General features: G+C 37.4%; 1 protein-coding gene across 1 annotated transcript in view; it reads left to right on the top strand.

Moving 5' to 3' along the window:
• LOC125652173 (uncharacterized) overlaps positions 1–22,635 on the top strand; it is a 41,668-nt gene that overhangs the window by 4,864 nt on the left and 14,169 nt on the right. Inside the window, exons 4-6 of the mRNA XM_048881174.2 lie at positions 3,527–3,712; positions 14,444–14,539; positions 14,625–14,729. Coding sequence (XP_048737131.2) covers positions 3,527–3,712; positions 14,444–14,539; positions 14,625–14,729 — 387 coding nt within the window. The remainder of the gene's footprint in view (positions 1–3,526; positions 3,713–14,443; positions 14,540–14,624; positions 14,730–22,635) is intronic.

The following is a 22,635-nucleotide window of genomic DNA, read 5'->3' as shown; positions in this document are numbered from 1 at the left end:
CAGATATTTCAAAACTGCTTTAATCGCAGAAAACTTACACTGCCCATGGGAGAAACTGATAAATTTTTATCTGCCGGATGCATTATGTTTGTATTTTTGTAATACCTCGCCCGAGATCACTCGAGGGGCAATCCCAGGTCCGAGATCAACATTAGAGTGTGATATTGTTTATATCATATACCTAAAACACAACAAGTTGATAAACATTTTTTTTTAAATTGGGGGGGGGGGGGGTCATTGACCCAAACATAAATACATGGTATACTGTACAACGATATTTGACTATTTCATTCCTTCAGAGAGTTTACTTTAATGGTTACGTTTCCAGTACTATTGACATTGTGAAACATGCTAAAGTCTGGGTTTTGTAGCTTTATTCCATTGCTGATTTTTATTTATTTTTTCGGATTTACCAAACTCGCCCGTTTTCAATATTTCATATAATTTGTAAGAGTTGTAGAACTTTGTTTACGTGGCGTCATCGTATGAACGGGAATGTTTACAGATCTGATGCTGCTATTTCTTTGCTTAAGGAATGTTACCTTATACTGAAGTAAGTTTTTTTTTTTTACCGTTTCCCATCTGTTTAGCATCTATAAGTCGTTGAAATACGTCGGAAGATAATGGTTCTACTTTTCTCGTTTTATTGCCAAGTCCTCGGGATTTTAGATTTCAGAAATCGTTTTAAAACAGTTTTCTACATCAAAATTGCTGTAAATTAACATTTCATCTCCATTAGGACCGGGGATTTCTGAAAATGCTTCAGTATCACCCTCCATAATCCTCCTACTGTTTTCTGTCGCCTAGAACGTTGATTGCTTTTAAATGAAGTTAAACGTGTTATTGTTCTAAATAAACAATTGTTACTTGGGTTACCCCCCTTTGCTTAGATACTCGCTACAATTTAGCGCCGTTTTTGAAAACGTTTTTATTTAATTTTTCTGCTTAAATTTAAATTTTGTCGTGGAAGAAAGTATTGTATTTGAAAAAAATTGTGTCTAACATCATTTTTTCATGTAGTTATGTTAGATTTCAAAAGATTAAAGAAGAAATAGCCATTTGAAATTTGAGGGCGAGACAGCCCCTTGACAACGGGCCGAGACAGAGATATCTCGGCCCTTAGGGCGAGACAGCCCTACCTACTTGCAGCTGTCTCACCCTAGCCAAGATAGGTGTATCAGGGCTGATACACTACTAGGTATATGATATAACACCATTCTGACCAGTAAGATCAACATCAGAAAGCTGAATCACATCCAATGGTGACCCAACTAATTCTCCAATTCTCACAAAGACTGAGAATGCAAAAACAAACAGCGCCTGAAACATCGTTTGCCTAAATATGTCCCCTTCAACAGAAGACCTTATAGAAAATATTTTGTTCAAAATTGGGGGGGGGGGTGTAATCGGCAGACGTATATCAAATGAGTTGCCAAGTCTTTAAGCTCCCACGACTAACTTTTGAATAAAAAAGAATTGCGTAGGGTCTAGGTAGCCATGTATCTTATGGACGTAGCCCAAAGCAGATAAATAAGTAGAAATAATCTATGGAGAAAATGATTCAGTAAATAAATGTGACACGAATAGTGCAGCTAATGTGGAAATTATGGGTATTTGCTCATAAATTTTCTATTTACTACAAAATGCTGTGAAAACATGTCAGGCTCTAATATATGTAGCCAGTGTAGATGCAGCTAGTGCCGCTGTAGTAAGTTGTCTAATGTTACCCAGAAGAAGTTCGCTGGCAGCAGTTCTGCTGGTATCGTTGATGGCTTTTTATGCGCATTGGGAGCTAGTCTGAGGAACTCCTCCACCTGCAACCGAGAAAGACTATCCGCTAATTTATTAGTTTTTCTCGGAATATGTTTAGCCCTAAAAACTATATTATGTAAATATTGTCATATCTTTCTTCCCTGCTTTATCCAAGAATGTCTGTAGTTGCTGGTAAAAGGCGTCTTTCTTTTTGTCATCAGTGTCATTGGTGGGGGCATAACACTGGATGTTGTTCAATATAACCTTGCTTTTCTTGGTGCTGAACTTAGCTGTTATTATCCGGGAGTTGACAGGTTGCCTCCAGGGATAGCATCAGGCCTTCACCTTTGGGGGGGGGGGCTCCCTCCGTGGTGTGTCCTGAATACAACAGTTTTCTCCGGTGGTCAGCCTCAACTGTCCTATCTGTAGCCACCTCGTCTCACTCAGTCCTAGGAGACAAATGTTGTAGTGCTTCATCCCCTTTGCTACTTGTGTTGTTCTTCCTGCTTCATACATTGTTCTGATGTTCCAAGTAGCGAGTCTGGTGGTTTTCCTGGGTGTCAGAAAGGGAGTCAGCCCTGCAGCTTCCTTTCCTGCATTTTCTCACGCACACGCTGTCGTTATAAACAATGTGCGTCTGAATTGGTAGTATATTCAAAATCGCGCGAGACCCGGATATGGCGAGAATGTGACCTTTTGTATAATATGTTATAAAATTCAAACTAGGTGGTTTTAGTGATGGTGTACTATCATCGGTTGAATGCAACAGGAAGAGAAGGAAAATATACAAACACGCCGAAATGAAATTCCAATGCCATTTCCTCCGTCATTGTTTGCAAGGAATCATTATAAAAAGCAGACAAGACTGTGGATTTACTTATTGAGACGTTTCGAATATTTTGGTCCAAATAAATTATATGTTTTTGATATTTGAAAGTACATTTAAAAAAAACGTTGACACGATTTTTAAAAAAAAATTCACTGTACTTGAGCGCCATGCGTAAGTTAAAACTGGTGACGTTTCTACACGGGTGAAGAATTCTCAAATGGGACTTGAACCAACTTAGAGGAAAGAAGCCTGTGTAAATTACTAATTTAGACTATATGGTGGCATCACTCTGATGCAGGATATATCAACCGAGTAATAGCACAACACCTGTACAATTTCCTATTTTTGACGCGATTGTATTTTACCCGCAGGCTCCATGACCATAAAATAAGATTTGAGTTTGTATGTATATCCTTGGCTTGTTAAAATCATGCAAGTGTAATTCGATGATTTGCATCATATCTAAAATAAAAACTAAAATAAAATCAGGATCAATTTGATTGGTCTATGATATTACTATTTTATGGATTATTTGAATTTATTATCAAGTTATGGTCTCAGAGCCTGAATTCAAAATGTGATCCAAACTGGAAGAAACTTCTTCAGACCTTATAATGTCGCGTCACCTAGATTCCGTTCTGGAACTGGACAGGGGAAATAACATGTATCCCATGAAGATAATATTCAGTGTGACCGGTCAACAGAGGATGCTTACATCTTTTAAGCACCTGATCCCAACTCTGGTGTATCCAAGGGTCCGTGTTTGCCCTACTCTTAATTTTGTATCCTTTGTAGAAATTACAAGATTGATCATTGTTCGTAATCTTCACTATTTCATCCAAATGATATCAAACTTTCCGCATTATTCCCTACCTTTCTTATATTTGTTCAGTAAACCAACTCGACATATTCTTAACACTTTAATTTTTAACTTTTAATTATCAGAGTTTAGAGTAGAATTACCAAACTTGCCCTGGAGATGCAGGTACGCATATGGATATGACAGATATATTATATTTCCTGGAAAATTCGAAGATTATGTGAACATGACGGGGTTCCAGATGAAAGCCATTGAGTTAGACACATCGCCGACTTCCCTTTTCAATTCGTTTTTGTGGTTTGAAGTTCAAGGTAAAGACATGGAATTTCTGTCCTATATTGTTATGAATGCATGCATGAAGTTCACAAGAGACGAATAGTTAATACTTAAGCAAACTGTTTTATTGCAACTGGTCTTATTTATATATAAAAGTAAGCATCATTATTGATTTAATTTTCTAGATACATGTAGTACATTATCATATAATGATACTGATATTTGATGAACGTATTGGATAAAAAAAAAAATCATAATACGTACTTTCAAAGCAAACCTGATACCTGGTTGTTTTTGTTGTTGTTGTTGGGTTTTTTTTTGGGGGGGGGGGTTCCGTACATTTTGTTGGAGAATTCTCACTCATATAGAGCGGTCGCCAATTGCAGGTGAAGTGCCACCAATTTTGACTTATGGGGGCGCTTAAGGTCGTAGCAGTGATTATTAATCACCATGCCAACGCCCACTTTGACATGGGACCTCCATTTTTAGGTTCTTATTCGAAAGCCTTGTAACATTCGTTTCTAATGCCGAGCACTTGGGGAAGTAACAGTCACTACCTATGTTGAATGTCTTGGGTTTGACGTGGCACCGGTCTCTAGAATCGAACCCATGACCTCCCGGTTGAAGGTCTAGCGCCCTAACCTTTACTATTGGCATTAATAATATTCATAGTGATGCAATTATCATGAAAATATTTATTACTTATTTTGGTAATGTTTATCAGATGAAAACCTTTTATTATGATATATGTTGGATCAAATGCTCTCTGACGTGTTTCATGCCAATTGTTAGACTAATCTTTACACACTGATTTTGACTGCGGATTATTCCGTTTACCCGATCGAGGTATAGGGCTCACGGCGGTTGTGACCGGTCGAAAGGAGGTGCTTACTCCTCCTAAGCACCCGATCCCACCTCTGGTATGTCTAGGGGTCCATGTTTGCAAAACTTTTATGGCCGGTAGCGTATATGTAGTTCACATAATTACAGCTTAGCTGTTGATCCACGAATCATTTAAGCCGGGTTTAAATGCCGGGGAAGTCGGAGTTACCGGAGTAGCAATTCTGTTGCGCGCTTCAAAACTAAACTAGGCTTACCTGATCCAAATTTTCGACTGCACAAATAGAAGGATGTTGAAAAAAGTCTCCAAAGTTTACTGCGTTGGAAAATTCCGTTTAATTGGAAGTAATTGATTTCAGGAAGGATGTCATTGAGAACAAACAAAACGATGGCAAAATTGTTTTAAAGAAAAACTCAGAATGGGAAAAAATTACGTCTGAATTTGATAAAACTTTCTTAATGATTTTCGACACAGTACATTTCCGTTTACCGATAAAAGATAGTTGCATAATATATCAAAGTTATTAGAAGTTGATTAAATGGAGAGACCGATGAATTGCGCAGAATTACATCGCCCAAATCACCATCAATATCGACTAGAATAGACAAAACAACCTATTTGCTGGTCGAAATCTATTCATAAAATCTGTATCATTATAATAACAAGTATTTTTCTAACAATTTGTTCTCTTCTATCTTTCTACAAGATCAAATCTGTCCACTGCATCCAAACAATCCACCATCATTCCCCAAGAGAACACGAAGCTGGGACCTGTACACCTGGTTCATGATTTACCATAATTATGCGCCGTTCTCACCTGTGTACAACGCGTAAACCTGGATTCAAACCTGGTATCATTGATCAGGGGTTTAAACCTGAGATACGCAATCGGCCATTAATTTTTTATTCCTTATAGGAGTTATGAGATTGATGACTGTTAATTATCTTCACCTTTTCACTGGACGGTGCAAGGCGCATTAGAATATGTATTATGAATAACCAACTTCTGGCCGTTGTAGCCTAGTGATTTGGGTGGTTGATTCGCATCCGAGAGTTCCCAAGTTTGACTTTCGATCCGTGCGCCGCATCAAATCTACGCCATTTAACATGTGTAGTGACTGTTCCTTCGCCAAGCGCTCTTACAGTAGGTGTTAAAACGATAAAGAACCCTCACTTGTACGGTCTTGAGCGCCATTTGTTGGTCAAAATGTGTGATACGTCATCTACAGCTAGTGACGTCTCAGTGTGAGTGAAAAACTCTCAATTAAAACAAACTCGCTGATACCTTGGTATGTGGGATCCTCCTCATCTGGTTTCCTGGTCTCTGTGCTTCATCTCCTAGGGTATTTCAAGATGTGGCTAAGACTTGTCAAAGTTTCTCATGAAATATGATTGCCCTGTTTTAGATTGAGATCACGGTAAGTTAACCTGTTTCATGATCCTCAAATATCTTTATTTTTTGTGATATGTACATTCAGAATATTACAGTAGTTAGTGAAAAAATCGAATAACGTTTACCTTAAATTCTTCATGATAACTATATGTTGGTAAAAGGGCCTGGCTCTGCGAGAAACCTACAAGTATATCTTGGTAAACTTTTCTCGAGTACCAGGAGATTTGGTGCCGAGCGAAGCGAGGGACCAAATCGAGTGGCGAGAGGAAAGTTTTATAACATATACATGTACTAAGTACATATTTCACACGAGAAATGACAACTCTTTATGGCCTCTATTTCATTTATTATAGCCCTTTCGTATTTTTTATCCTTTAATCAAGATCATCAGCATTTATCTTGATTGGTGCAATATCGAATCGGCTGGGTTTGATAATTTGTGTCCTCAAGGGTTGTTTACCTGTATTCAACAATCAACAGCCAGGTGAGGGTGCACAGTGAGTAGTTTTCAAGTATTATTAGGTTTTTCGTACACATTCAATATATCTTTATCCATGTTTCAAGTGTGTCTGTCATATCTTTTCAAATGGATTTAAGTTAAGAACTTACTAAAACTATTCTTTTGGACATTCTCGGGCATGATAGAAAATACTTCCATGCGTTTCCAAGATATCATTTCTGAAAAATTATATTGAAAACAGACTATTTGGGTGACCAACAAAAACGGATCAGATATGCTGATAGAGTGATATAAAACTGTCCCTGTGTCTTTTAAATATGTTTCAAATGATGGATTGCTGGATGTATCACTTTGTGACCGAAGCCCGAACACAAGATGGTGAGTACACATCCTATACTATTTTCATGAATTGTTAGTGATGGGGCATAACAGATACCTCTGAGAGGTATCTCATTTAGCAGTTTAGAAAGTGAAAATGACTCAATTGGTTCACCCGTAGCTAGTTCCTCACCAAAGGCTACAAGAACCGTGACACAACGAACGTCACTCACTCATGGAATAAATTTGTCATCCTGAATATAAACTTTCAGAGCATTAAAAACAAAAAACCGGAACTACTGAACATCATTGATTCCTATAATCCCAACATTATTATTGGAACAGAAACATGGCTGACAGAGTCCGTACATAGCTCCGAGATTTTCCCCTCATCCTACAACGTATATAGGAAGGATAGAAGGGACGCTGTCGGTGGTGGAGTTCTGATTGCTATGAAGACTGACATCATAAGTGAACGCATTAACATAGAAAGCGGTACTGAATCGGTCTATGCTTCAGTTACCTTGGAGAAGGGAAACCGGTTGATCATTGGTGCGCTTTACAGACCCTCAAGTTCATCGGCTGACCATATGGAGCGTTTGTGCACATCCCTAGAATCAATCACAGCAAAATATCGGAAAGCAGCATTCTGGGTAGGAGGTGACCTTAACCTTCCGGACATTAACTGGACCACACTGAGCATTGAAGGAAATTCCAATCCAGTACTAGTAAACCAGAAATTCCTGGATTGTGTAAACCACTGTGGCTTCGAACAAATGGTGGATTTCCCACTCGACATAACGCCAACCTTGATCTATTCCTTATCAACCGCCCAACCTTGGTGAATAAATGCTCCCGGGCCCCTGGTATTGCAGATCACGATATTGTGCAGATCGCAGCCAGTGTGTCCGCACGAAGGAATAAGCCAGTTGCCCGCAAAATCTTCCTATGGAATAAAGCCAACAAGGATGCCATACAGAAGGACAGTGAGGCACTAACCACAGAATTCTGCTCGACATTTTACACCACAAGCCCTATCGAAACTATGTGGACTTTCATCAAAGAGCGACTACTGGCCATACAAGAACAGCACGTACCATCTAAATTGACATCCACTAGATTCTCACAGCCGTGGATAACACAAGAAGTGAAGAGAGTATCGAGGAGGAAAAAGAAAAGCTTTCGGAAGGCACGAAGAACAGGGAATGCTAAAGACATCAAGCGTCATAAACATCTCAAAGAGCTGTCACGAAGAACTTGCAGAACAGCGTACAACTCTTACGTTACCAACATCATCAGCCCAGACTCGTCATCAAATCCAAAAAGATTCTGGAGTTTTGTTAAGAGCCTACGAACCGACAGTGCTGGAGTAACACCCCTAAAGGACAGCAAGGGGATGACACAGTCTGAGAGCAGTAAGAAGGCAGATATTCTAAACTCTCAGTTCTCCTCTGTATTTAACAAGGATGAACGAGAGGACACAATACCAGACAAGGGACCAAGTCCACACAAAGACATGCCTGTCATTAGTGTAGGAGTAGAGGGGGTTTACAAGATCTTGACCAACCTACAAATACACAAAGCAACTGGACCAGACAAGATATCATGTCGACTACTGAAGGAGACGACTAAACAAATAGCGCTCATGCTGCAACTCTTCTTCCAAGCATCATTAGATCAGGGAACATTACCAAAGGAATGGAAGACAACCAATGTGGTACCGATCTTCAAAAAAGGGGAGAAGAGTAAAGCAGAGAATTATCGCCCAGTGAGCCTCACCTCAGTAACCTGTAAGATGCTGGAACACATAGTATGCAGTAGCATCATGCGACATCTAGATACACACAACATCCTCCATGACGCTCAGCATGACTTCCGCAAACGAAGATCTTGTGAAAGCCAGCTCATATTTACAATTCAAGACCTTGCTATGAACATCGACAACCGGAACAAGACATATCTAATACTGCTGGACTTTTCGAAGGCCTTCGATAAAGTTCCACGCAGACACCTTCTCTACAAGATCAAGTACTACGGCATCCATCACAACATTAGTCAGTGGATAGAGGACTTCCTGGGTGAGCGAACACAGCAGGTACTCCTGGAAGGGGTAACTTACAGTGATGCACCAGTCCAGTCGGGCGTGTCCCAGGGGAGTGTCCTTGGCCCGTTGCTCTTTCTGCTGTTCATAAATGACCTACCGGAGGCAGTATCAGAGGGTTCAACGGTCCGACTATTTGCTGACGATTGTGCTCTGTACAGACACATCAGATGTCTCGCTGATGCCATCCAGCTTCAGGAGGATCTGATCAGTTTACAAAAGTGGGAGGCTGACTGGCTCATGGAATTACACCCCAAGAAGTGCCAGATCCTGAACATTACCAACAAGAGGAAGATCATAAGCCACCAATACCATATCCATGGCCATACCCTCGAAGTAGTGGATTCAGCGAAATATATTGGGGTCCATATACACAAGAGCCTGAAGTGGAACCACCATATTGATCAGGTTGCAAAAAAGGCAAATAACACCCTTGCCTTTTTGCGGAGGAACATACAGCAGTGTCCACGTAACACCAAGGCACTCTGCTATACAACCCTGGTCCGGCCAGTCACAGAGTACGCCAGCGTAATATGGGACCCTTACACTGCCGACAACATCCAGAAACTGGAGATGGTGCAACGGAGAGCTGCCCGCATGGTAAATTTTGATTACCGGACAACTAGGAGTGTTTCCGCCATGCTGGCCCATCTAAATTGGACATCCTTACAGGAGCGCAGAGCTCAAGCTAAGGCAGTGATGATGTACAGGGTAGTCAACCAGTTGATAGACATACCATCATCACCTATCCTGGTACCGACCAACTCGCTGAGAGGCAACAACATCAGTTTCATCGTACCGTATGCAAGGACTCTAATATACCAGAAATCTTTCTTCCCTGATGGAATACGTATCTGGAATGCTTTACCATCCGAAGCAGTCTGTGCAACATCTGTGGACAGCTTCAAGTTCCAGATACAGAACACCACCATCAGACATTAAACCTACCGGTCGTTTTTAACTGCACTGTAAATCTGTTGTTTTTAAGCTGCACCTGTACAATCGTCTTTGCACCTCATGCGCCGGTAAGAGTTTACTCCAAGAGCGGTAATGTACCAAAATGGAAGAAGAGAGAGAGAGTATATATCTTAACTAGAGCATGTCTTTCTCTTGTGTCTCTTGGTCTCCCAAGCCACCCAAATTTTTGTGTTGTGTTTTTGTTTTAATATTCAATGCTCCATACCAAGTCTGGTAACTGGGGTGGATCCAGAAATTGCGGTTACGGGGGACGCCACTTTATGAGGCAGGGGGTCTGGGGGCGCCTTTAGGCCCCCAGTGGGTCCAGGGCGAAGCCCTGGTGGGGGCCCAGGGGGCGAAGCTCCTGGATTTTAAAGGGCGTGAAATATGTCTCCTATTTAGTCATTTGTACTATTTTCTATCATTTTTTATAAGGTGAAATTAATAAAATGACGCAAATATTAGGGGTTTTTGGAAAAAAATTAAGTTATCCCATCAAAGTAATTCAAGAAATCAAAAGATTTTGTCATTTATTTCTCCGGGAGTGGAAGAAATTATTGCTTCTCATATCGTATAATACATTTTACCTTAAATTTGAGGGGGGGGGGGGGGGACGGCTGCGCCCTCCCCCTTAAATCCGCCACTGTTATTGGTCTAATAATTAGAAATACAAAGGGGCGCTTATCCAACCATGAAGCTAAATGATATCTAGGAAACGCATGGAAGTATTTTCTATCATGCCCGAAAATGTCCAAAACAAAAGTTTTAGTAAGTTCTTAGCTAAGGTAGCACACTACACATATATTGGCCACTTGCACACAGTTAGCTCAGGTAACCTAGGTTTAATGATTGATCGAAGGATCAGGTAAACTTGGCTTAATCCTAACTTAAGTTGTACTCAGGTGAGCTGTTGTTGGGTTGCTTACCTCTCACTCAGCTATTTCTTTCATGAGTGTAGTTTAAACCAGAATTCATTTTGAATATGGCTGCAAAGAAGGCACCAAATTTCACAGAATTGGAAAAGGCTGTGCTACTTGAATTAGTGAGTGAAAAAAAATCTGTCATTGAAAGTAAACAAAATGATGGGAGAATGATTTGTAAGAAGAAAAAGGAATGGGAAAATATTGAGAATGCATTCAATGCAAGGCATGGTGTAAATACAAGAAGTATAACGCAATTAAAATCCTTATGGAAGAATTTGAAAGCCCGTGCAAAGGCTGATGTGGCAAAAGAGCGTAGAGACAGAAGACTGGCGGAGGACCCATGGAGAAAAATACTGATAATATTTCTAACGCAATCAGTGAAATGATTCCTCAACAAATAAACAGCCTCGAGAACGCATTTGATGATGATGCAAGTTTCCATGGGGATGAACTAGAGAAAGAAAATGAGGAGGACTCTGATGATGATAGTCAGGTAAATTTTCACAATGTATGAGAAATAATCACAAATAATAATAATTTTTGTGTATAATTTTCTTTTTCTACAAACTGTCTCATTGATTGGAAAATCAGGTCAAGTCCAAAGACTATTTCTACCTACGTAGCTACTTATAGCTAAAGAAAAGCCAATTTTACTTTTTATAATTGTATTTTGTTTTATTTCAGGAACAAGTGCCACAGGAAAGTGATGATGCAAACTTGCAGAAGGATTCCTCACAATCATCCCATTCAAGAACATATTTGTCCACGTCAACCTCCAGCACTGCCACACACACTGCTACTTCTGTAAGAAAAGGTAAAAAGCCTATGCCAGGAAGTCAAGCCACAGTAAAATCAAGACTTCTTGAAATGGCCGAAAAGGAACATGAACAAAAAATGAAAAATTTGAAATTGAAGGAAAGCATTTTGATATTGAAGAAACAGAAACTTGAAAATGAAATGATGCAAAGCAGATCAAATAATAATGCAAATGCTGCTGCATGCAATGATGTAAACAATAATTCTGCTGGTGTTTGGCAACCATTTGTATAAAAAATGTGTAATTAAATCATCCAATTTATTATGAATTTTGTCCAGTTTATTTTGAATTTGTATATGAGAAAATGAAGTAAACTATATAATTCCATTTACATACATTATTACTGAAAATGTCTTATGAGAATGGACCTCAGAGCTTGTCCTCCTTGATTTTGGTTTGGTAACACGGGAACTGGAACATCATCTGGATTGTCATCATTTGTTTCAGGGACAGGGACAGCAGCTTTCCTTGAAATGTTGTATAACACAGAGCACGCTGTAATAACCAGTAAACTTGTTGATAACTTAAGTCGGAGCTGCTGTCGTAGACATAGAAATCTTCTTTTCCATATTCCGAATACATTCTCTATTTTCACTCGAGCATTACATAGTGCAAAATTGAAACGCCTTTCCTCCCTGTTTCTACATGTGAGTAATGGAGTAATCAAGTATGGTCTGAGTGGGTATCCATTATCCCCTATTATAATTCCCTGAATTTCTCTTCTTTCCAACCGTGCACAAATGTTGCTATTTTGAAATATTCTACTATCGTGGGTACTCCCAGGCCATCTAGCAACAAGATTGGTAAGCATCAATTCATGGTCACATATGGCTTGAACATTAATTGAAAAATAACCTTTTGTGTTCCGAAATAATTCGGCACTGTCTCCTCCTGGGGATTGAATCGGAATATGATCCCAGGAATTCCACTCTGCTGCATAAAATTTCTCTGTGTTTCTGAAAGCTTGTTTCCGGTTGGAAATGTAACATAATTTTTATAAAGAGATGCAAGTGCCCTTGATACTTTCGTAACGATTCGTGAAGCAGTGCTCTCATGTACACCAGACAAATCTCCCGAAACTCTCAAAAACTTCCCGTTGCATAAAATCTTAATGCAACCAATAATTGATTGAGAGGAGAAATTGCACACACTTTCTTTTGCTTTGGTTCCAGTTTTTCTGTTATTTCTTGTAATATGGACATTACACATTCTTTACTCAATCTAAATCTGTCAATGAAATCTTCTTCAGAATAAAAAACAAAAATGGATTCTGTCTATCTCTTATTACCTGTTCTTTTCTTATGAGCCTTTCCACATAATTCACCATATCAATTCTTTCAAAATATTCATCCATTCTTTGTCAAACCTTAGTTTAAACCTACCTACTGCTTGGTTCAGAACTAGAGTATATACTGAGCTGATCTCACCTGAGTGTCAGTAGTTTGCAAGTGAATCAGAAAATTTGAGCTAAGCTTAAGTCTGGATTACTCTGATCCAGATTTAACCTTGACGTATGCAAGTGGCCATAAAGCTTATACTCTGTATGACACCACGTCACAAGATGGTGATTTAAATGTTTTGTGAAATTATTTGTATCGATCGATTTGTTTGTCTATCATCGTAGTTCAGTGGTTAAAGCATTGAAATAAAAGATAAAAAAAAAAAAAAAAAAAGCATTGGGCTGGTGAACCGCAGATCACGAGTTCAAATCCCCCAGAGTCTTTCATTCATATGTGATGAAATATTTTTTTTTGAAAATCATGTTTTTATCCAAAATTGTATATTTTGCCTTTTTAACATATATACTTATTGTATATCATCATATCTTTTATAATTAAATCAATTCGTACTTATTTGAGAAACTATTTTTGGGTGTAGTGAGCCACCTTAAATCTATTTGCAAAGACATGACAGTCACTCTTGAAACATGGATAAAGATATCCTGAATGTGTACGAAAAACCTAACATTACTTGAAAACTACTGTGCACCCTCACCTGGCTGTTGAATACAGGTAAACTACCCTTGAGGGCACTAATTATCAACCCCAGCCAATACAAAATGGCACAAATCAAGATAAATGCTGATGATCTTTATGAAAGGATAAAAAATATGGAAGGGTTATAATAAATCAAATAGAGACCACAAAGAGTTTTCATTTCTCGTGTGAAACATGTATTAAGTATATTGTTAAACTTTTGTCTCGCCATTAAAATAAAGTAAAAGTGAAGAGAATTTTATTTAAAGTCGACACTATATACTTGTACATTTAACAAGACAACACACGCTTTTTAGAGCTTTTTACATGTAACCGACCACTCGATTTGGTCCCTTGCTTCGCTCGGCACGAAATATCTTGGTACTCGAGAAAAGTTTACCAACATATAATTGTAGGTCTCTCGCAGAGCCTGGCCCTTACAATGGTATAATCATGTTATTCGTTCCGCGGAGCGAATTAGCGTGTATTCTACGTACTTAATTATAGCATTTATTCCGTAAATGTGAATGAATGATTTTTGCTTTTATAAACGGAGTAAATAGCATGATTATAAAAAGTCAATAGTTAACACGCATAAACCAAGCATGTCAAACTAAATTCGCTTCGCGGAGCGAATAACTTGATTATGCCAGTAATTATCGATCAAGAAAATCGACCGAGCCGTACAAAACTGTTTTTTACAAAGTGCGTCATTATGGTCGATATCAACGCACTTTGAAATAATTTTTTCAAAGTACGTTGACTTGGTCCTAAATTTAACGCACTTTGACAATTTTTTTCAAAGTGCGTAATTTTTCAAAATGCGTTGTAACACGGCACATAGTTACGGTGTATTAATGCTTGACTGGTTCTTGTCTTTAAACAATTATGAAAGTGGCTTAATATAAGTTAGTTGGATATAATGAAGAGAAAGGCATGCAAAAAGTCAATACATCTAACACGTATAAAGTCTTTTTCAGGATCTGTGAGTTACGATTGCAAAGACATCACGCGCATATACAAGGGAAATGAGGACTCATTTAAAGCACATACTTTGAGACGAAGCTATGAAAACGGTACTTGTCTATCATATCATTATAAACACGGATTATTATAGCCAACGATTAAAGATTGAATTTCTTACATTTTTCCATTGTTCAGACGCTAATTGGAATTTCCGCCTCATTGGGGCCGGTGTACTCGTCTCTGTACTAGCTGCCATTACTACCGGTGTTTTGCTCTGCATTGCATGGAAATCAATCAAAAGTAAGACTTCTAAAGGATTCGACCCGGCATTGGCTGTTTATGGCCTAGCGAATGTGGAAAAAATAAACACTGATTTGTAATAAATCTGAGTGTTTATTTCTTCTGTATAGGACAGATACCGTTCAACGATGGGGGGCTTAAACATGACCGGATGCTGGTAATAGTACACTAAGTGCTAAAATCAACAAAAGACTATATATTTCCGGGAAAATCGCCGATTTAGTCAACCTTGAGCTCAAATTTATTTAATATCGGGTTATCGACGGCAAAATATTAAATTAGAATATGAAAATTCAAACATTTGAAAATAGTTTTGAGTGAAAAAAAAATGCCGTCAGGAACCCGCTATATCGAAATTAAATTAATTAAGAATTAGCGGTAAGCGCTAAAACTGTCGTCTGGTCATCGGCGTCGTCGCGTCTATAGAAACAGCGATGCATTTCACAGCAACTGATTAACACGGTGCAATCCGCAATCCACTTTCAAGGTAAGTTCATTGATAGATTATACTAAATAATGAGACTATTCAAAATGTCTTACATTTACACTGTCAGGTGAAGGAGATGTTTATAGTTCATTTAATATTCTGGGTTAAGTTGATAAATATTTTTCCCACATCTATGTATTAGCCTTACATTTGTTAGTAGAAGTAATATACAGAGCCTATCATATCGCTAAGAATAAATATAATTTTTCTAATTTAGAATGATTACATCATTAAATGCACTGCGTTCCTATTGAATTTACTATCTTAAAATATAGGCCTATATATACGATCTCCCTAACCAAAATCAGCGACATTATGCAGCATGTCGAACGTAATACACTCCGAGAATGTTTTTGTACATTACTGTCACTTTAATACTACACTACTCTGAGTTACAAACTTCCAAAATATGTCATGCTCAATTTTTTTTTAATTTCTTTATAACTTCTGCCGCGGATCCTAATCTATGACGCAATTTGTTAATATACTTCACATGAATTTATCGTTACGAGTTAGTAAAATGTAAAATCAAATTTTATATATCCGCATGTATAACACATTGACTAAAATCAACTTTTGGTGTATAAAAAGGTTTATAATAATATCTTGTACATTAAAAAAAAATATTACATGACAACTATGTAAAATATTCTTTATTGAAAGACTATGTAATCACCATAAAGGGCGATAAATCTGTATGAATCACACGGACAGATCCCCCTGCTGAAAAAAATGTATTTAACAAAATAATTGTGCAATATGATACTGTATAATTATATAGTGTGTTGTAACATGTAAAACAAAAAATCTGCAGTTTTGTCTTCTTGTTTTTTTTTTTCTTTGGTAACTATAATTATAATTTCAAAGAAAATTACAAAAATGCAAATAATTAATGCATGCATTTGAGTACCTGAAAGGAAATATGGACAGAATATTAATCAATAATTTTCAAGAACAAATTAAATATATGAAACATCTCTTTCCTGAGTAGGTGGATATATTTTTAAATCTAATTGATGGAAAAGGGTAGTTTGAACAATTAATTCAATTAACATTAATCATTAAGGCCTTTAGTTAGTTTAAAGCAAAGCCCTGGTGGGAGTTCAGTGGGCAAAGCCTTCCAAAGCTCTAGGATTTTGAGGGTTTTTAAATTTTTTACTTTTATAGGTCATACTTGCTATAAGAAAAAGGGGGGTGGGGTGGAAACAACCCCCCCCCCTCCTGTAAAGTAACATAGAGAAAAAATATGTAAAATGAAACAGATTTTATTTGACATTTCAGATGCCTGGTAAGAAATCTTACAACTGTTGTAATTGTCCACGCGTGGTACGACAGAAAGACAGATACAGCATTGCAAGAAAATACAGAGTCGTTATCTCCAAACTATCTGGGAGAACACCAGGTGACGATGACTTCCTATGCAACAGATGTAGGTGCATGTGTGCACGTCACATAAAACGCAAAGGTCATATCATGGCGAGCACGACAGATTGTCAAGGTGAATCCGCACCATCAACATCATCTACAACTTTAACACCTCAGTTCAGTCCACCATCAGTAACTCTTCCTTTTCCTTGCACATCAAGAGGACATGCTGCATGTTGCATCTGCAAAAGGCCAGGACCAAAGCTAGTTGTGGTTCCAGTGGGATTTCGTCATCGAATCTTTATCACCAAAGAAGTCATAATTCCTGCTGGAGCTCGTTGCTGCCCAAAACACCTGCAGAGAGACATTGAAAGTTTGAACCCAACAGCGAGAACAACAAAGTTCAATAAAACTTCAATAACTGAGCTGATCAAGTTCTTAAGAACTGAGATTATACGAAGTGAGAAAGCAAGGCTAGATTTTGACAGTGAAAATCTTACAGACACTGAATATGTAGATCTCCTGGGGATATCAAAAGCTTCTTTCAATGACATGATGCTGTTTATCGAGGGGAAAATCAAAATAACTCCTGCTAGAACTACCAGAACCAGCCTTGCAATCTTTTTGCTAAAATTGAGAGGAGGGGAGTCAAACAAGATTTTGTCCACATTGTTTAATATTTCCAAATCCAGTATACAAAGAAGTGTGCGAGCTGTCCGCAATATATTGATGACTGGAGGTTTTGTCACAGAAAACCTTGGATTTGGTCACATAACGCGAGAGGAGATAATCAATAAGCATACGCGACCCCTTGCCCAGACACTTTTTGGTGATGACACAACTCAGCAAGCCATACTTATATTGGATGGGACGTACATCTACATCAACAAAAGTGGTAATTTTAAATTTCAACGTCAATCCTACAGTCTCCACAAAGGCAGGCCACTTGTGAAACCTATGGTCATTGTGTCATCGACAGGCTACTTTGTTTCTGTATTAGGCCCTTATATTGCAAAAAACAATGATGCCTCCATACTCAACCACATTTTGAAAAGAAATATCGATGACATACAGGGATGGGTTTGCGAGGATGATGTATTTGTGGTGGACCGTGGTTTCAGAGACTCCTTGGATTACTTGGAGGAACTAGGTATCAAGGCACAGATGCCATCCTTTATGGCTCATGGAGACAGGCAGATGTCAACTGAAAGTGCAAATATTAGTCGATTAGTGACAAAGGTAAGTCTTATTTTTCATGTGAATTTTAGGTTTATTTTGCTGTAGGTAGACTGTAGTAATATTTTTCTGCTACCAAAGTTTTAAACACATCATTGATATTACTTTATAGACTGGGCATATTTCTTGTAATTCAATACATAGTTTTCATATAACAGTAGAAGACATCAAAGCATCCAATTGCCATGTGTTGAAAATAAATGTTTTCTCCAAGTAGAATATCTATTGATCTTATTACTTATAATCTGACAAATTATTTTAGGGGCGAGATCAAATATCCAATGTTTGACACATAAATAACATCTTTAGTGCTATTGATACAAAATTGAAACTAAATGGATAGAGCAAGTAGTCTTTTACCAAAATTGTAAATTTGATGATCCCCAGAGTAGGGGTTTTGATCCCAGGGTGGGGCCAAACTTAGTATATAGTATTAATGTGCAAGTTTGCTAATACTGTATAACATCTAAATGTATACTTAGGAATAGCAGAAAATGATGTGCAAAAAATGGTGAATTTCAATCAAAACCCAGGGTTATAATTGATTGATTATGATGAGTCCAAATTCGTGATATCTTTTGATGTTCTAATGTTAATACACCTATTATTTAAAGCCTTTCATCAGTGTTTGCACATTTGAAGGCGGTGAAGTTTTAAAAACACATCTTGTTTTATACTGTTGCTGAACATTAGAATTTAGCTTAGATATTCAGAAGAGGAAAGTTTTTCTAGTTTTCCTAGCCCATGGAAGTAGTGATACTTTTTCACTAGTATTCAGGTGACCGCAAGACCCTTTTTTGGTACCAACATTGTGACCTTGGGAGTACTTTTAAGGAATTTGGTATATAAATTCTTTTTGGAAAGACATTTCAATTATTACCATGATCTTTGACCTTGGAATTTGACTAAAACTTTATCATTTTGATTTGGTACCAAAGTTTTTGACCTTGTTTTACTTTACTTGTTCTTTATTACCACTAGTGTTTCACAAACATATTTTGTTTTTACATTTTTTCAAAGGTGCAGTAATATTTGGAGTCATATGGCAATTTTAATAGTCTCCCATTTACATGAAAATAAAAAAGAAAGTCATTGAATATGAAATTCTGTTTTCATTATTTTCTCAGCATAGAAAACAAAATTCTAAAGTATTGATGGAATATATCCAGTATACTGGTCTGGGTATTATCTTGTATTGCCCACACACACCTTTGAATGAACCGCCTCAATCCAACACCAAGGCACCCATGATCTCAAGAGGATAAAACTTCTAATGTACAACATACCCTTGTTGTAATCTTCATCCTGTGGCAAAGCATACATTTGAAGCACGAGCTCATGAAGGACTAGAAGTAGAAATTCTACAGTCAATATAGTATCTGATAGTACCTTTGTAGTTGTCGAACAAGCTGACTGTTATATCAAATTTAAGTTAGCCAGTGCATTTGTAAAGATATATTCAGCATGTTAAACTTGCAGGGTACTGAGACTGGCACCCATTTGGCCCTCTATCTGTTTAGGGAGATCTAAACAGCTGGCATCCAACTGTGTTTGATCATAGGGATGAGGATTAAATCCTCCTTGTCAGACCTGCTGCATAATCAATGTTTTGGAAGAAATGTTAGCTGTATTAGCAATTCTTTCCTTTCCTCATCTGTTATTTCCATGTGTGCCTGCAACATATAATTATTAAAGTCAATGATTTATGTTTTAATTATATGAAAAGCATTTTGCATACATCAATTTCATTGAAAAAATTACTTTGTCTTTTATATGTACTCAGTCCCTTTATCTCTCATAATGAGCAAGAAGTACCACATCTCCACTGTGTGGGCCTATGGTGGGGCTTTGTGCCTTTTGCCCCCCCCCCCCTTATTGGGCTTGAGGTTGAGTTGCTCTCCCATCTAATTTTGTTCTAGGACATACACTTGGTCTTAATGGACTTTTACATTTATTTACAACGTGGAATTCTTGTGAATACCAATGAAACTTCTGAAGTATTCTTAATTATATATTTAGATCTATATAATATAAATTTATACACCTTACTGGAATTTATTAATTGTAAAAATGGGGAATATAATAAATATAGCACCAGCTTTGGAAGAAGAAAAAATACATGTAAGAGAGACAATTAAATTACAATGCATTGTACGTCTATAAAGCTCTAATATCACGACAATATTATATTCTATAGGCCTACATTGTATGTGTGAATAGTACATGCATGGTTTACATTGTTTTTTGAAAGGGGGTAGTATTTTATGAGAATGTGTTTCATCAATTTGTCAAAACCAACATGCATTATTGGTTTTTTAAAGTGTAAATTGACTCTAACAGTATTCGTTACAAAATAGATCTAATTCTATATTCAGCAAGGAGTTTATGTTTCCCCTTCGGTGCACCATATGTTTCGTGAAGCAAAGTACACATGACTATGTTTGTAGTTCAAAACATCGTACTAGTCGAGATCTAAGATGGCAATCGTCTTATTTTTATAAGATGGTTATCTATTAAAGCTGCCAGTGTTAACAATGTCCTACGTAAAGATAAATATTCAAATGACCCTCTTTTCAAAGTCGATAAAGTAAACAAATAGCACATACCTCTTCTTCCATCTGATTTCCCGCGGACATGCACGTTGAGCTTAAATACGCACTTCCTTCATTCATATTCATGAAAAGGCAGTAATTCAATAATTGCAGAAAACGTCTAATTACTTTGTTATTACAATGATTAATTATTCGTAAATTTGTGGAAAGTGTTATTTTAAACTAAACAACACGTTTCTTTGTTCATCTTATCTTTTTGTTTTAGAAAAAAAAATCGCCTTTTCCGTCGCGTGTATACCTTTAAATAAAACGTTAGCAATCATTACACACGTATGCATAGATAGTGAATACAAGGGAAGCAACTCTCATACTTGTCAACATTCTGCACTCCGGACTCTGTGTAAACCGGCCAATTTCTTTGGAACCACACACAGCCTGTTTAGACAGATTATACTGTATAGGGAAAATCTTCTCTTTTTGTAAAATGATGAACCTTGAGTAAAGGCAAATGCATAGCTACGACACAGCTAGATTGTTAATCAGGTGACTTATTGCAATTGGTTGTCGTCGTGCGTTGTGTGCCGTCCGTCGTGCGTTAACAATTGAAAATTTTTAACTTCTTGATAACTGCTTGTCCAATTCTTTTCAAATTTAGTATGATGCATATTTAGGACAAGGGGGACATAAATTGTAAATTTCAGGACTCCAGCACCCCTGGGGGCATTAGGGGTGGGCGAAAGACTGCACAAAATGACCAATTTTCAAAAATATTCTCAAGAACCGCACAAGTGTAAGAAAACCTAAATGTGTAAAACACTTAAATAACATTTTCTTTAGTGCTATTGATACTAAATTGAAAGTATAGGTAGATATTTAGAAAGAACAGGTAGTACTTTACCAAAATTGTAAATTCGATGATCCCAGGGGTAGGGGTTTTTGGTACCAGGGTGGGGCCAAAATGGTCAGTTATTAAAAATGGTGAACAATAGACATTTTTAACTTCCTCTTGATAACTATCATTCCAATTCTTTTCAAATTTGGTTTGAAATATATTTGAAACAAGGAGACCATAAATTGTAAATTTCAGGATTCCTGCACCCCTGGGGCCTTAGGGGCGGGGCAAAAACTACCCAATATTGACCAATTTTCAAAAAATCTTCATCTAAAGAACTGCACACATGTAAGAAACACTAAATGCATAGTGATGTAGAGCAGGAAAGTCTCTACCAAAATTGTACATTTCATGATCCTTGGGGTAGGGGTTCTGATCCCAGGGTGTGGCCAAACTTGGTATATAGTGCTTTTTGTGTAAAACATTTAAATAACATCTTCTTAAGTGCTACTGATACTAAATTGAAACTAAATGGATAGAGCAGGCAGTCCTTTACCAAAATTGTAAATTTGATGATCCCCAGAGTATAAGGGTCCTGACCCCAAGGTGGGCCAAACTTAGTATATACTATTTATATGTGAGTTGGCTGTTACTGTATAAAATCTAAATGCATACTTAGGAATAGCAGAAAAGGATGTACAAAAAATTGTGAATTTTAAAACCCAGGGTTATGGCTTTAGGATGGGTCCAAATTAGTCATATCTTTTCATGTTTCAATGTTGATACACCGCTATTATTTAAAGCCTTTCATCAGTGTATGCACTTTCGAGGGCAGTGAAGTTTTAAGAGCATCTCTTTTTTATACTGTTGCTGAACATTAGAATGTAATTAGCTTAGATGTTCAGAACAGGAATTTTTTTCTAGATTTCATCACCCTTGGGAGTAGTGTCGATACTTTTTCACTAGTATTCAGATGACCAAATAGACTTGTGGGCCTCTTGTTTTCAAAAGCAGTATATTATCGGAGATAAAAGTTATAAGGGTCCACACTACAAATCATTTTCATATTCTAATCAAGTATTTTTTAAAAATCATGTATCAATAAAAGGATAAAATCAATTTATAACATTGAACACATCAGTGTGCTCTCAGCTACGCTCTGAAGATCATCCCGAATTCAAAGGTTTCTTCATGCTTACTTGGACATTTTATCTCACGTGATTTAGAATGACAGCTAATCTGTTATGTAGAAACTTATTTAAATACCCCTTAAGGGATCCACACTTACTTTTTATATTATAAATCATCCCCCTAACGGAAACCATTCCATATCCCTATTGTTGAACAAACGTGTGACGTGTTAAAATAAACATAACACTTTCTTTTAAAGACCTGCATGTGTTTCTCATAGCTCTTGGTTACAGTCATACTGAT

The sequence above is a fragment of the Ostrea edulis genome, chromosome 1, assembly GCF_947568905.1.
Source record: "Ostrea edulis chromosome 1, xbOstEdul1.1, whole genome shotgun sequence".
Lineage (NCBI taxonomy): Eukaryota > Metazoa > Mollusca > Bivalvia > Ostreida > Ostreidae > Ostrea > Ostrea edulis.
This window is presented reverse-complemented; position numbering and strand designations above follow the sequence as displayed.